This window comes from Hermetia illucens, chromosome 3 (genome assembly GCF_905115235.1).
Source record: "Hermetia illucens chromosome 3, iHerIll2.2.curated.20191125, whole genome shotgun sequence".
In the NCBI taxonomy this organism is placed as follows: Eukaryota; Metazoa; Arthropoda; class Insecta; order Diptera; family Stratiomyidae; genus Hermetia; species Hermetia illucens.
The window spans coordinates 94,536,914-94,549,607 of NC_051851.1; the positions used below are offsets into that span (position 1 = coordinate 94,536,914).

At 43.4% G+C, this 12,694-nt stretch overlaps 1 protein-coding gene across 2 annotated transcripts in view; it reads right to left on the minus strand.

The window, feature by feature from the left end:
- Positions 1–3,190: 3,190 nt before the first annotated feature.
- The window catches only part of LOC119652850 (facilitated trehalose transporter Tret1), a 28,481-nt gene continuing 18,977 nt past the window's right edge, over positions 3,191–12,694 (minus strand). For both annotated transcript variants that reach the window (XM_038057202.1, XM_038057203.1), the window contains exons 3-7: positions 4,785–4,952; positions 4,584–4,726; positions 4,417–4,525; positions 3,719–4,251; positions 3,191–3,654 (exon numbers count right to left, since the gene is read on the minus strand). In XM_038057202.1, the coding sequence (XP_037913130.1) occupies positions 3,277–3,654; positions 3,719–4,251; positions 4,417–4,525; positions 4,584–4,726; positions 4,785–4,952 (1,331 nt within the window). In that variant the 3' untranslated portion in view covers positions 3,191–3,276. The remainder of the gene's footprint in view (positions 3,655–3,718; positions 4,252–4,416; positions 4,526–4,583; positions 4,727–4,784; positions 4,953–12,694) is intronic.

Sequence of the window (12,694 nt, forward strand, 5' to 3'; positions counted from 1 at the left end):
GAAACAATACTCAATTTCAAGCAGCACATAGAGTATAATGGTGACAAAACATCCACTACGAGAATGGCTTTAGAAAGAACGATGTGGAGTGTACGAAGACTGCGGTTGCTTATAACCAGCACAATTTGGAGAACAGCTATGCATGTCTACAGAAAAACAGCTCCAAGGGTCTGTTCTGCCTCCATCTCCGATGATGCGGTATTCCTGATCGCGGGTATATTGTCGACTGCCATTTCAGCAGAGGAGACGGTGAACATATATAACGCCAAGGCCCCTGTCCTTAATCACAGGCGAAAAAAGAAGGAAGTGAAAGATGGGTAAGTATTGCCAACAATGATGTTTGAGGGGGTAAAACATCAATATCAGAGCGACGGGATTGATCTTCTACCGCCTTGTCTTTGTCTCGCTGCTGTATGGTTTTAACTTGCTCAGCATTAAGTGTGATGATAATGAAACAGAAGGACAGTCTTATTGAAAAAATGGTGGGAGGGGAAACAATAACAACAAAGAAACTGTTTGAATGCCCTATACTCCATAAAGGAGTGAACTGAAAACGCTAACGATGATGGAGCCACTCAAAAGAGGTTCATTGGACACACAGGCTGATCCCTGCCATCGAGGAATTATAATCTCACCACTTTTTTATGGGCTGTGGAGGATACCGTCACTACCTGGACATATTTAAAATGAATACTTCACTTGATTATCCAAGCTGCGATGGGGTCCCGAAAGACCCAGTGCATGTGTTCTTCCAATGTCCGTGAAAGAAAAACACAGAAGGAACATTAGATATACCCGAAGGATTGGGATACGATGAAATTTATGATCGTATCGATCTAGGTTAAACTACGAAAAGCAGAAGAAAGAGGCCTAGCTCAGGGAACTAATTCCGTCCCGTGAAGTTACAACTTATAATAGTTTCCTTTAGTGGAAAGGTGGGAACCGTGAACCCATGCGGCAATATTGTCGATGTCATGTGCTGGAACAAACAGCAGAGTGCAAGGGGGCAGATGGACTAGTAGCCTCCTGGCAACCACTGTTATCGAACTGGATATAACGCGCGTCAGCCACAGTAATCCCACCTGAAAACCGCAGACGTCGGAGAACCTTCAATAAACAAATGTCGATAAGAATGTCGGCTACCGGAAACTAGGGAAGAAACGAAACTCTACAGGAGTCCTGTTCAAAAGCCAGCACTAGAATGCCATCCATATTCTGAGCCAGATTCCGAAGCGTAAGGAGGCCGGATAAATACCTTGTTAAATACCACGTTATTCTAGAATACGGGCAAGACCTTCCTTCGAAAGGAAAATATCAATGTCAATGGCTTTGAAGTAAACATTAAAATTTATTCCACCGCACAAAAAACACTGATAGGGACAGACCATGTATCCTCATCAGGAAGAGCCTGACTGCTTTCCCTTGTCTGGGCCTCCGTTACAGTGACCTAACCGTGATTAAAATGAAGCAAGGGTAAGTGAAGAACATATACCATATGTCTTCTCAATTACAATTACAATAACGTTCAACAACGCAGCGAAGTAGGCCAACCTGCGGGTCATAAACTTTTTGGCGAATCGGAAATTAATGATAGAGCACCTTGCTTTGATATTATAATAACGGTGTGCAACAGGGGCAGTACACCATTCTTCCATTTCTCCAGCTCGGATATCAGTGACTATGGGAGGAGGCTCTTGATATCACGTCAGTAACAGACAATTTCATGGACTCCAGGAAAATTGACAGAAGAGCGACAGGTCGACTGCCAGAAAGCAATCCTGGCTGAACTATAGTCAAAATCTTGAAAGCACCAGGGTCTCTTGTCCTGGGAGTTGCTCGTTCTACACACTTTCAGGCCTACAAGGCCGATGGAGCCCCATGTCATGTGAGTTTATCAAATATAAATCTCCGGGCTCAGAGGGCAACATGCCGTGGTTTGTAAAGATTTACCGGGGCTGTATTTCGTTCGGATACGTACCACACTACTGGGGAGGCACTTTTAGCCAATGAGCTTCATTTCTTTCGTGTAGAAGATACTAGAGCGAATCCTGAACGTCATCTTAAGGATGATCATCAAGAGAACGCCCTTCTAAAAATCCCTGTCTCTCAGGCAAATCCAAAATACCCCTGCTTGTAAAGCAATTAGTACGGTCGAACGGTTCCTACACTACAAGCAATATAATCTAACTACCTCCCTGTATATGGGGGAAGCATTCAACAACGTTATTATCAACACTATCAAGGAGTTCTAACCAGAATAGGATTTGAGAGGTCTCTTCCGCATTACATACATGCTAAGAACCACGATAATTCAATTTATTCTGGGAAGAATCCATTTGACCAGTACTCTGCACCGACGGATCAAAAATGGTCTGTGGGGTGGATTATGGAGTCTCCGTGGATACACAAAGGATAGCCGAGTCCAGAATTTGCCAGTGAAGGTTTGTCGATGGCTGGGCATGATCCTTAAAGGGAACATATTTATTCTGACCGATAGCCAAGCGTTAATGACTGCTTGTAGTCCAGGCAAGGTTCTCATCCATATGAACATAGGGGGGAATGATAGAGGCGACGAACTGACCAGCTCTGCTCTTGACAGTTGCTCGGGAACTCCCAAGGATGGAACCATATCGCTGGACTCACCATACCTTACCATTTGCATTGCTGAATTTGCTGAGAAAAGGGAGAAACCCTCAGGCATTTCCTTTGCGATTGCCCAACTCAACAATTGTTTGGAGACTTTAAAGAGATCTCTGGCTCTTACTTCCCAAACATTAAAACGGCGCACCACAGCGGAGAGCTACGGTAGATCTGCATGGATTCTGTTCATCCATCGCTTGTCAAAGTGTATGTAACAGAATTCACTGACAAATAATATCTTTCCTCCAATTCCTTGATAACGTAAGTAATATCTGACCCTTTCATCGAAATATGCACCTGACCCAAAATCTTATGGATTTGGAGAGAGGTAAAAGGCCGGACTAAATATTGTTACCAACGAACCTAACCTTCTTACGTTTTCTGGTAACTTCCCATTATATGGGCTCTCTCAGATATTATTAGATGTGTAATCTACGCAACTTTCGCAGCTCAGGTTCCCTAACTACAGTTCATTGGGATAAGGAACAGAAACATATTTTCTATTGTAGGGTAACTAGTATGATCTTTGCATTCGCTACTAAAACCCATATTTTAAAAAGAACATTTTCTACATTTATTTTCTACAGTTTCATGATAATACAAACAATAACTTAATTAATAATAAAAGCAGTCATACTATCTACCATTCAGTCTATCTTGAATTTGTTTAAGGCTTAATCCCTTCGTTTCCATGACCACAAGCAGGACGAATGCAAATGCGCAAGCACAAAAGGCTGCGAAAAGCCAAAACGCGAAATAGGTTCCAACAGCTTCTAAGGCGGGGTAAAAGCGCGTCACCAGAAATCCGAGGATCCAGCAATCAGACGCAACAATCGAAGATGCAATTGACTTTACATTGGGGGCGAACATTTCACCGAGTACAGCCCAAGGCAACGGTCCGAATCCAATGCAGTAAACTGTAACGTAAACGATTAGGGACAGAACTGGAAGCCATGATATGGATTTGGTGTCCGACCCGGAGGCATCCAAATAGAAGTAGAGTCCGAGCAACGCCTAAAATAAGAAGAAGAAAAATCAGACATAAGTAATTGTTGAAATTTTTGAAAAGTATGCTCACCAGTCCGACACACATCACAGCTGCCGAAATCATCAGAATCGTCTTTCGTCCCAGGCGAGTTGCTATCAGAGGAGTGCATCCGCTAGCAATGACTTGGACGATTCCTACTAAAATCGTTGCTACTGCAGGATCAAGGCCGGAGTTGGCATTATCAAAAATTGTCTGGCTATTGAAAAGCACAACGTTGATGCCAGACAACTGCTGGAAACTGAGTAAGCCACAGCAAATGATGAGCGCCTTCAAGTTTCCTTTATTCTTGATGATGTCCATTATTGACCCTTTGTTCTGCATGGCCTCTTCGACGGAATTTTGAATGGAGGTAAACTCATCTTGGACACTGTCTGATGACTGCCCTCTCAAGAACTGTAGAGCGTGCAGCGCTTCCTTTTTCTTTCCTTTAGCGATGAAGTAGAATGGGCTCTCCGGCATGAAAAAGAATGTGGCAGCAAACAAAATTGGGATAACAAGACATGCGATTTGAAGAGTGATGTAGGATACATATGGCCCAATTGCGTAAACGTAAAGGATTCCAGCTACAATTAGTTGATAGGAAATAATATAAACAAAGAGAAGGAGAATTTCTTGGTAGACCCTCTTAAGGACTAAATAAGCGCGACAAACTGTTTATTACATCCGCTATGCAAAGAATACAACTTTTATGGTTCACGATTTTGGAGGGAAATAAGGATGAAACCTACCAACGATAAACAGTTGCATAAAAGCACCCAATGGACCTCGCATATCATCTGTAGCAATTTCACCGATATACATGGGTTGTGCAGTCATCACAAATCCTGTGCCGAAACCCTGGATATAATAGGATTAAGTTCTAGCTCAGAAATTATAATCTCGACAAAAAAAATACCTGAAGCAATCGCGCTACAAACATCACCGAAACCTCGCTTGCGAATAGTAGCATAATGTAGGCTACTACGAAGAATACCGTGCTGGATAATAAGGTCCATTTCCGTCCAATTTTGTCAGCTAAAATTCCGGCTGCGAAAGGGGCTGCAAATTTTTTATTGTTTATTTGTTCAACTGAGCATTTGAAGTGGATAAATCTCACCAATCAAAGCTCCGATGGCAATCAAGGATGAAATCCATGCAAAGTCATCAGAACTGGAGGCAAGAACAAAGCTCAAGGGTGTATCCTTCATATCCGGGTCTGATAACTTCGGTCCAACTGGGGAAGTCCATCCTAAGGCTGTTCCGATGGCGAAGCTGGATAAGTTAACTGATCGAACAAGAAAAGAAGCATGTTATTGTTTTGCGATCAAGAATATACACAAGTAATATTGGATTTTATGGTATACATCTGCGACCCCTCGTCATTCATAACTGTGGAATTCCGAAACGACCCATCTACGAATTTTTCTGAAGCTTTTATTCTATCAGTAAAGCGTAATCGAGGATTCCGGATTAGTTTGCTCGTATGATACTAACTTAAGTATTGAGCCCGAGGTTGAGTTTCTGACGGTCACTATCAAGTTCGGCGTCATTTTAGTGGATCAACTGCATTATGAACTTAATTAATTTTGAAAAAAAATGCCAGTTCTCATTAATTCATACTTTCAAATGAACGAAATGCTATCACTCATGGGACTACCAACCATTGCAAACGCGGAAGAAACAAGCTATCGTACCAAAAGCGCAATCCTTGTATGCAACCCTCGAGGTGTCCGGTAAGTGATTCTTTAGCCATGATATCTGCCTTTGAAACGACAATGGCCTAATGAGGGTCTATGAAAAAAAACGCTTTTACCATAAGTTTTTCGTCGATAAACCCTACCTAGTCAATTGACAAGTTTATAAGAATGGCAACTGAGAAGCAATCACTACTACAAGTGATCACTACTACCAGGGCAGTCAATACAATCTTGTAAAGATTCGACACCAATGTATACAGGGTATCGACTACCTCTGCTATGTTAATAATGAACACTTGTATGGAAGCACAACGGATTAAGATTGGATTCTGGAGTGTGAGAGTTCGCCTCGACAACGATATCCAGGTTCCCCAGAATGTTCGCTTTCTCCAAGTTCAGCAGGAATTTTGGACAGGATAGGTCGAACATTTTAACGTTAGGCGAGGTAAGGTGTTGAGATTCCTGGAGCACTCTTCTGCTTCTGCTGAAAAAAGTGTGAATCCGGCATCAGATTAATCCTCACTGAATCCATAAGTCGCCCCTTCATGTCCTCTTAACTAGCCAGAATATTGGCTGCAAAATTCTGTTCCAGAATGGGGAATAACTTAATACTACACTGCGGTGGAGGAACATGGACCTAGGGATCTTAAAGACAAAAGTAAAAGGTTTGTAATTTCTTGACGACCCACTTTTAGAGCGCATTGCCTACCATAAGATCAGGTGTGTTTCGACTGATGGCTACCATACATCTAAGAGAGAGACCACATGACAATCAGCACTAGATATAAAAGTTGCCCTTAGAAGTGCGAAACAAGAGAGGTGATGACATTGACCTCGAGCCTCTCAACATTGAGACTTCCTGGTCCCACGAGTAGTTCGGTTTCGACCTATAATAGAAACGCCGCCAACACCTGGCAGAGTTGTGGTCGTGATCACCTTCCAGAGCCACCGCAGTGGAATAGCTTTGCTTTTGGAACGCTTCCTCCATATCCTTCATGGGCGAAAACCAGTTCTATTTTCGTGTCCGCAGTTCTTGTGAAAATAGTTACAACTCCTTTTGCGCAATAGGAAGAGGGGAGACCTCAGCAAACGGTTCAACAGGACATCTTTTCGATCCCTGGCATGACGGAAGAAGAACTATCCTGGGGACGTATTCAAGATAATAGGGCTTCTAGATCGTAGGGAATTCTCAAAAAATAAAGCCAGGCCATATTTGAATCATACATAGTAGAAAAAGGGTTTTCGTATAGTAGGAGAAGCGAAAGTTGATCTTAATTTCAAAGCACCAAATCCATCAGGCGTAGTCTCTTTATGTCTTTCAAGCACTATGGGTAAAATGTTTGAAAGAGGAAATACAACAGGCTGCTCTCGTGCATGGAGCTAGGAGACGGTTCGTAGGCGGTGGTCGTCGGCGAGCGCGGCGCCTTGGTGATTAGTAATGCTTTTAAATCAGCCAGCTGAGGTTGGACGAAGGGCACTTTGGCCAAACTGAGTAGTCTTTGTTACTTAACTCGACTAACCGAGAGTTACATCCCGGAGAAATTCCTCTGGTAGGAGTCAGAAAACAAGTCGAAACACTACATTGCGACAACAGCTCAAAGTCAACGTTCCGCACTGGGAGCCCTGTTGTGAAATATCACATATGAGAGAGTGCCTGGTTTTCACATGCTGGAGGCAGAAATATTAATTGACTTCGCAGATGATTGGGCGGCGAACGCAGTTGCGAAACTACCCGATGATATGGAACTATATAGAGCTGAAAACATTCATGCCATCAAATTTTGGTTATGAATAGTTAGATCGGCTTTGGAGTACGAAAAATGAAATCAGTCCTTATTGTCAACCGCAAGAAAAACGATATTGTCAATATATATGTTGGTAATCACAACATCGTGTGTCAGTGCCATTATATACCTAGCCAATTGACAATTGATGCCTAGTTAAACTTCAAGGACACAAAACAAAAGTTAGCTCGACTCCAACAAAGATGATGACTAACATTGGGAACGATGTCTGGGGGCTATTGGAGGGGAAGGCTCTTGTTTCCAGCCTAGAGCCCATTTGCTCTCTAGAAATCGGGGATCTTGACTGCCTCATAGAAAAGATCGAAGTGGTGGAGGCGCTAAAGCGTAAATGTCCAGAGGTAACCGAGGTCCCCGAGCAATATCCGGGCAAACTCCTTTGCAACGGGGGAATCAAAATCGGATGGGTAGTATGCAGGGTGCGAATGCGGATAGTCCCCACAAAGCGCTAAAGGTGTTCGGACTATGGACACACGTCAGCAGCTTGCAAGGGACCGGACAGGAGAACAGCATGCCGAAGATGCGGCCACGGGGGTCATTAAGCGAAAACCTGCAATGAAAGTGAGAGTTGTGTTCCCTGCAGGGGTCATGGCGCGTCTCGTGAGAGCATCGCAGACACTGTGGGCTCGGGACGGTGTCCGACCTTCAGGGCGGAATTGGAGAGGGCTAGGGTGCGAACGGCATGATCCGCGTTTTGGAAATTAACATGCAACGGATTGCAACTGCTTACCAGTTGCTAGCACAGTTCGCTGCGGAAGTAAATGCTGATCTACTGCTGATTAGCGAGCAATACCGAAACAAGGCATCTGAACTTATCGGGCACCGCTGCCATCTGGGTTCGGGACGACGTTCGACTCCGTGTTCTTGCCGAAGGCCGAGGGAACGGGTTTGTCTGAATCCGGTGTTTAAGGATAACGTTTTTTAGCGTTTACCTGATGCCGAGCGAGACGATGTCGGACTTTCGACGTCGGCTTGATGCTCTGGTGAACGCCGTTTCGAGCACGGAGGGAGAAATCCTGGTAGGCGGTGATTTTAATGCCAGGGCTCTTGAATGGGGCATGCCTCAGTCAGACTCCGGAGGCAAACGGATTCTGGAAATGGCGGCGTGAACCGGGCTTGAAGTTTTAAACACCAGATCCATGCTAGCGTTGTGATGCTCAGGCTGTGAAGTGACACTACTTTTGCGTCGGAATCTCTGGCATCATCGGTGGACGGGTGGCGAGTCCTAGAAGACTACTCGGCAAGTAATCACCGGTATATCGCGTTCGAAGTAGTTGACGCTACTTGCCGTAGAGCACCAACGCGAAGCACCCCCTGCCTGCGGAATGTCGCGAGGGTGAACATCGGGAAGTTCGACGAAGCACTTGGAGTAGGCAGGGCCGCACTGGAGGGGGAAAGTGCTCGAGAAGCTCATCAGGGGTAGACTCGCTGAAGCGATCCGCGCCGGGAACTTATCGGCAAGGCAGTTCGGGTTCAGGACAGGGTGATCTACAGTGTATGCAGTTATAGAGGTCGTAGATGCGATTCATCGAGCCGAGGCACACAGCCGGACGCACTGTTGAACAGGCGCAAAGCAAACTTGGCATATTGATGCGACGGGTAAGTGGATGGATGACTGGATGACTGCTCACGGTTTCAACCTTGCGCTGGAAAAAACCGAAGTAGTCATCTTGACCAGAATGAGAATCGCGACCCTGCGTCCCATATCGATGAGCGAGTTGCAGCGGACAGGGCTGCAGTTGGAGTCGCGGCCTTAAGTCTGCTAATGGCGAATACCGGGGGCCCTATATCAACTAGAAGAAGTCTTTTTATGGGAGCAACGCAGTCGGTTCTGCTCTATGATGCGGAGGTATGAGCTGATGCCCTTCACAAGGAGGTGCATCGTAAATGCCTTACTCGAGTGTAGAGGAGAGGAGCTTTGCGAGTGGCGTCTGCTTATCGTACCGTCTCCGAACCGGATGTGATGGTGATCGCGGGAGTGATCCCCGTTGCCCTCCTTGCCAAGGAGCGCAAAGCTATCTACCGCCATAAGGGCGAACACTTAAGATAGGTGGTTGCCCGTGAAGAAGGTCAACGCACCCTTACTGAGTGGCAACTTTCTTGGCAAAATGTGCCAAGGGGCAGATGGACTGCGCGGCTCATCGACAAATTAGATCCGCGGTTGAACAGAACGCACGGTGAGACTGATTACTTCCTTACCCAACTTCTGAGTGGGCATGGCAGTTTTACCTGCACAGGATCGGGAAGGGGCGATCCCCTGTTTATGTTTTCTGCAATGGAGTGGCGGATGACGCTGAACACACTTTTTCTCTTGCGAGACGTGGGACGGCTTTCGTCAGCAGCTTTATGCAGACACAGGAGAGCTCTCTCCAGACAAGATTGTCAGAGAGATACTGAAAAGCGCTGGCACCTGGAATTAAGCTAAGAACTAGCAACTTACTTCCCCCCCCCCCGCTTCCGTTAGTGAAACGAATTGCCTGACTTGAAGGCTCCCAAAGCCGGGAGAGCGGGAGGGCTAGCCCGAAGTAATGTGTCAAACGGTTCCAGGCTAGTTCTCTGATGACAGGGAGGTGTTTAGTTGGTAGTCCGACAGCGTACTGTTGCGGGAGTGCAACACTTTGTGCGTAAACGCATTCACTTACCCTACTCCAAAAAAAAATTAAGCGTGTTAGAACACTGTAGAAAGCAATGTGATCAGCATTGCGCTCGCCCGAGATTATTACCCTGATCTGACTCAAGTACTCCAATCACAGCTGAGGCGACTAGTTATCCGGACTTCCGATCACGACAGCAAATTCTTCTACCACCAATGAGTTTTGAACCGCGACCTTCCGCTGCGGCACCCTAGCGCTCTAACCCTTTGAGCCATCCGGCCGCTATGGTTATTGGTCCGAATTTACCTGTGATTAGCATTGTTTCCTCATCTGCATACTAACTCAACAAAAAATGCATAAGAATAACTTCAAATTCATAAGAACAAGGTGCGTAATATTTGACGCCACTACAAAAAGGGACCGACAAAGACGATAATGTTCAGAGCGTTAACATAATGGTTTGTCCCACATTCATCCAATATCGACTACGGTAACTGGAACTTCTTCGCTATTGTAAATGAATGCTAATCAGCGCAAGATTGTCATGCACGTTTCTTGTTGCATTGATAAATTAATTATATGGCTTTGATATCGATCTAAGGTGAAAAATTGAACTTCGTGGTTTATTTATAAAAATTTATATGATTCATACGCCGCTTCCCCTTTTGACGATGATATTATGACCACGTATGCTTTTGTAATAATGTTCGGGTCATTTCATATTAACATGCGTGCATATACATATTATTAACATATTAAACATATTTAATAATTGTATTCAACACTGACACTGATATGTAGTTGAAGTTTGGGGCAAAAGCAAGGCGACAGCGTGTGGCTCGTAGAAAGTGGTTTTAATATTTCGCACTTGTGTAAATGGAATTCGTCTTTACATTCGGTTTTTAATTTGATTAGAACAACACAAACGGAGTATTTGTTCCGAATGAGTAAACCATACAATTTTATGTACATTAGTGCTTAGGCTAGGAAAATAGATTTGAATAATAATATGTGCCTAGTCTGCCCCAGATTAAGAATATCTTAAAGATTTTGTTTTACTTTTAGATCGTATTGAAGAGCTTTGCAAAGATTTTACCTTTTCAAGGCTCTATTTAAAACAAAGGTTTATTAAAACAGGATTACTAGCCTGTCTATCACACACACTTTCTCAAAATTGGCTGCATTAATTAAAACGAAATTTGGTGGACTTGAGGTTACGCCGTACAAATTTAAAAAAACTGACTTCTCCTTTTCCCGCTAAAAATTCCCCAACACCTTAGGAATGATAAACGATTACGATAGACAAAATATCTAAATATTGCTATTTTGAAATTTGATGTCAGTCCGAAAATGCTTTGCACTCATAACTCGAACAAATCTGGAACGATTAAGTCAATTTTCACTCTATATTTACAATTAATTTCAAAATTGTGTATAAAAGGACTTAAGATTTTTACAATATATTATACCTTTTTGGTATAAAAAAAAAATTCGAACGACATTTTCCTAGAAATTCGAATTTCTCTTTTGAAAGAGGCCGTTTTTTGCAGAAAATTTACATATCGAAAGAATAGTACGCAACTCTACAGCTATATATATGTCTACATGCATAAGCGAAAAATTCGCCTTAATGTAGAAATTGGTTAGGCCGCGCGAGTTACATTATTGAAATTAGAAACTCTAAAAAAATACGAAAACGGTCTCACCCGCCTGTTGCCGTATGAATTTAAGCCAGAATGGTAAGAATTTGCTGGGAAATTCCACGTACATCCGCTCTCATAAAATATCCCGGAAATTCCATAAAATTGCATCTAACAGCAATCAGCAGTTTTACCCCCCTTTAGATTTCAATAATGTTACTTCCAGTTAGTCTTAACACCGACGTTAACGAATAAAGTTTTTCTTTGGTAAAACAAATAAACTTGTTCTTAATATTGCGCTTTTCTAGCTAAAGCTTAGCAAATCTTAAAATCTTAATACACATTGTAATTCGCGCTGTTCAAAAAAGAAAACTTCATCGAAGATAAGTTGTGTAGCATTTCATGTACATTGGCTTGAAAAAATGGGCTTATTTTCCTCAACGCTACAACTGCGTAAACTCTACTACCGAACCAAAAAATCTGGAAAACTCGTGGCGATAAATCAATCTAAAATCGATGTCTCAAAATATATCCCATTCCGATATATTCTCAAAAAAAACGTAATAATTGTATATCACTAAATTTTTTTAACTAGAAAACCCTCTTAAGTTCATCCCAGGGAGAGTACAGTGTACATTATTCAAAAAATTCTTCAAAGTCCTTCAATTATTACCAAAGATTAGTTTTATACAGAAATAGAAGAAGAGCCGATGGAATTGCAGCCGAATTGGTCAAATATGGAGGCGATCAACTACACCAAGCGGTTCATCAGCTGAGGCTTAAAGTGTGGGACAGCGAATCAATGCCTGACGACTGACAACGGGGCATTGTCTGTCCTATACATAAAAAGGGAGATATCACGCGGTGCAGCAACTATAGAGGTATCACGTTGCTGAGTACCATCTATAAGATATTCTCCGCTATCTTGCTAGGCCGGATAGCCCCTTACGTCCAGAACATCATTGGTCCATACCAAAGATGCTTCACTCCAGGTAAATCATCAACAGATAAGATTTTCTCTCTGCAGCAAGCGACTGAAAAACTGCTGGAATATGGCCGTCAGTTGTACCATCCTTTCATCGACTTTAAAGCCGCCTATGATAGTATAGTCATGGTAAAACTGTAATTCGGTATCCCGACTAAATTAATAAGACTAACTAGGCTGACCCTGATCAATGTACGAGGCCAGATAAAAGCAGCAGGATCACTTTCGAGACCATTCAACATCAACAACGATGTAAGACAAGGGGATGCTCTATCATGCGTCCTCTTTGACGTGGCCCTGGAGAAAGTA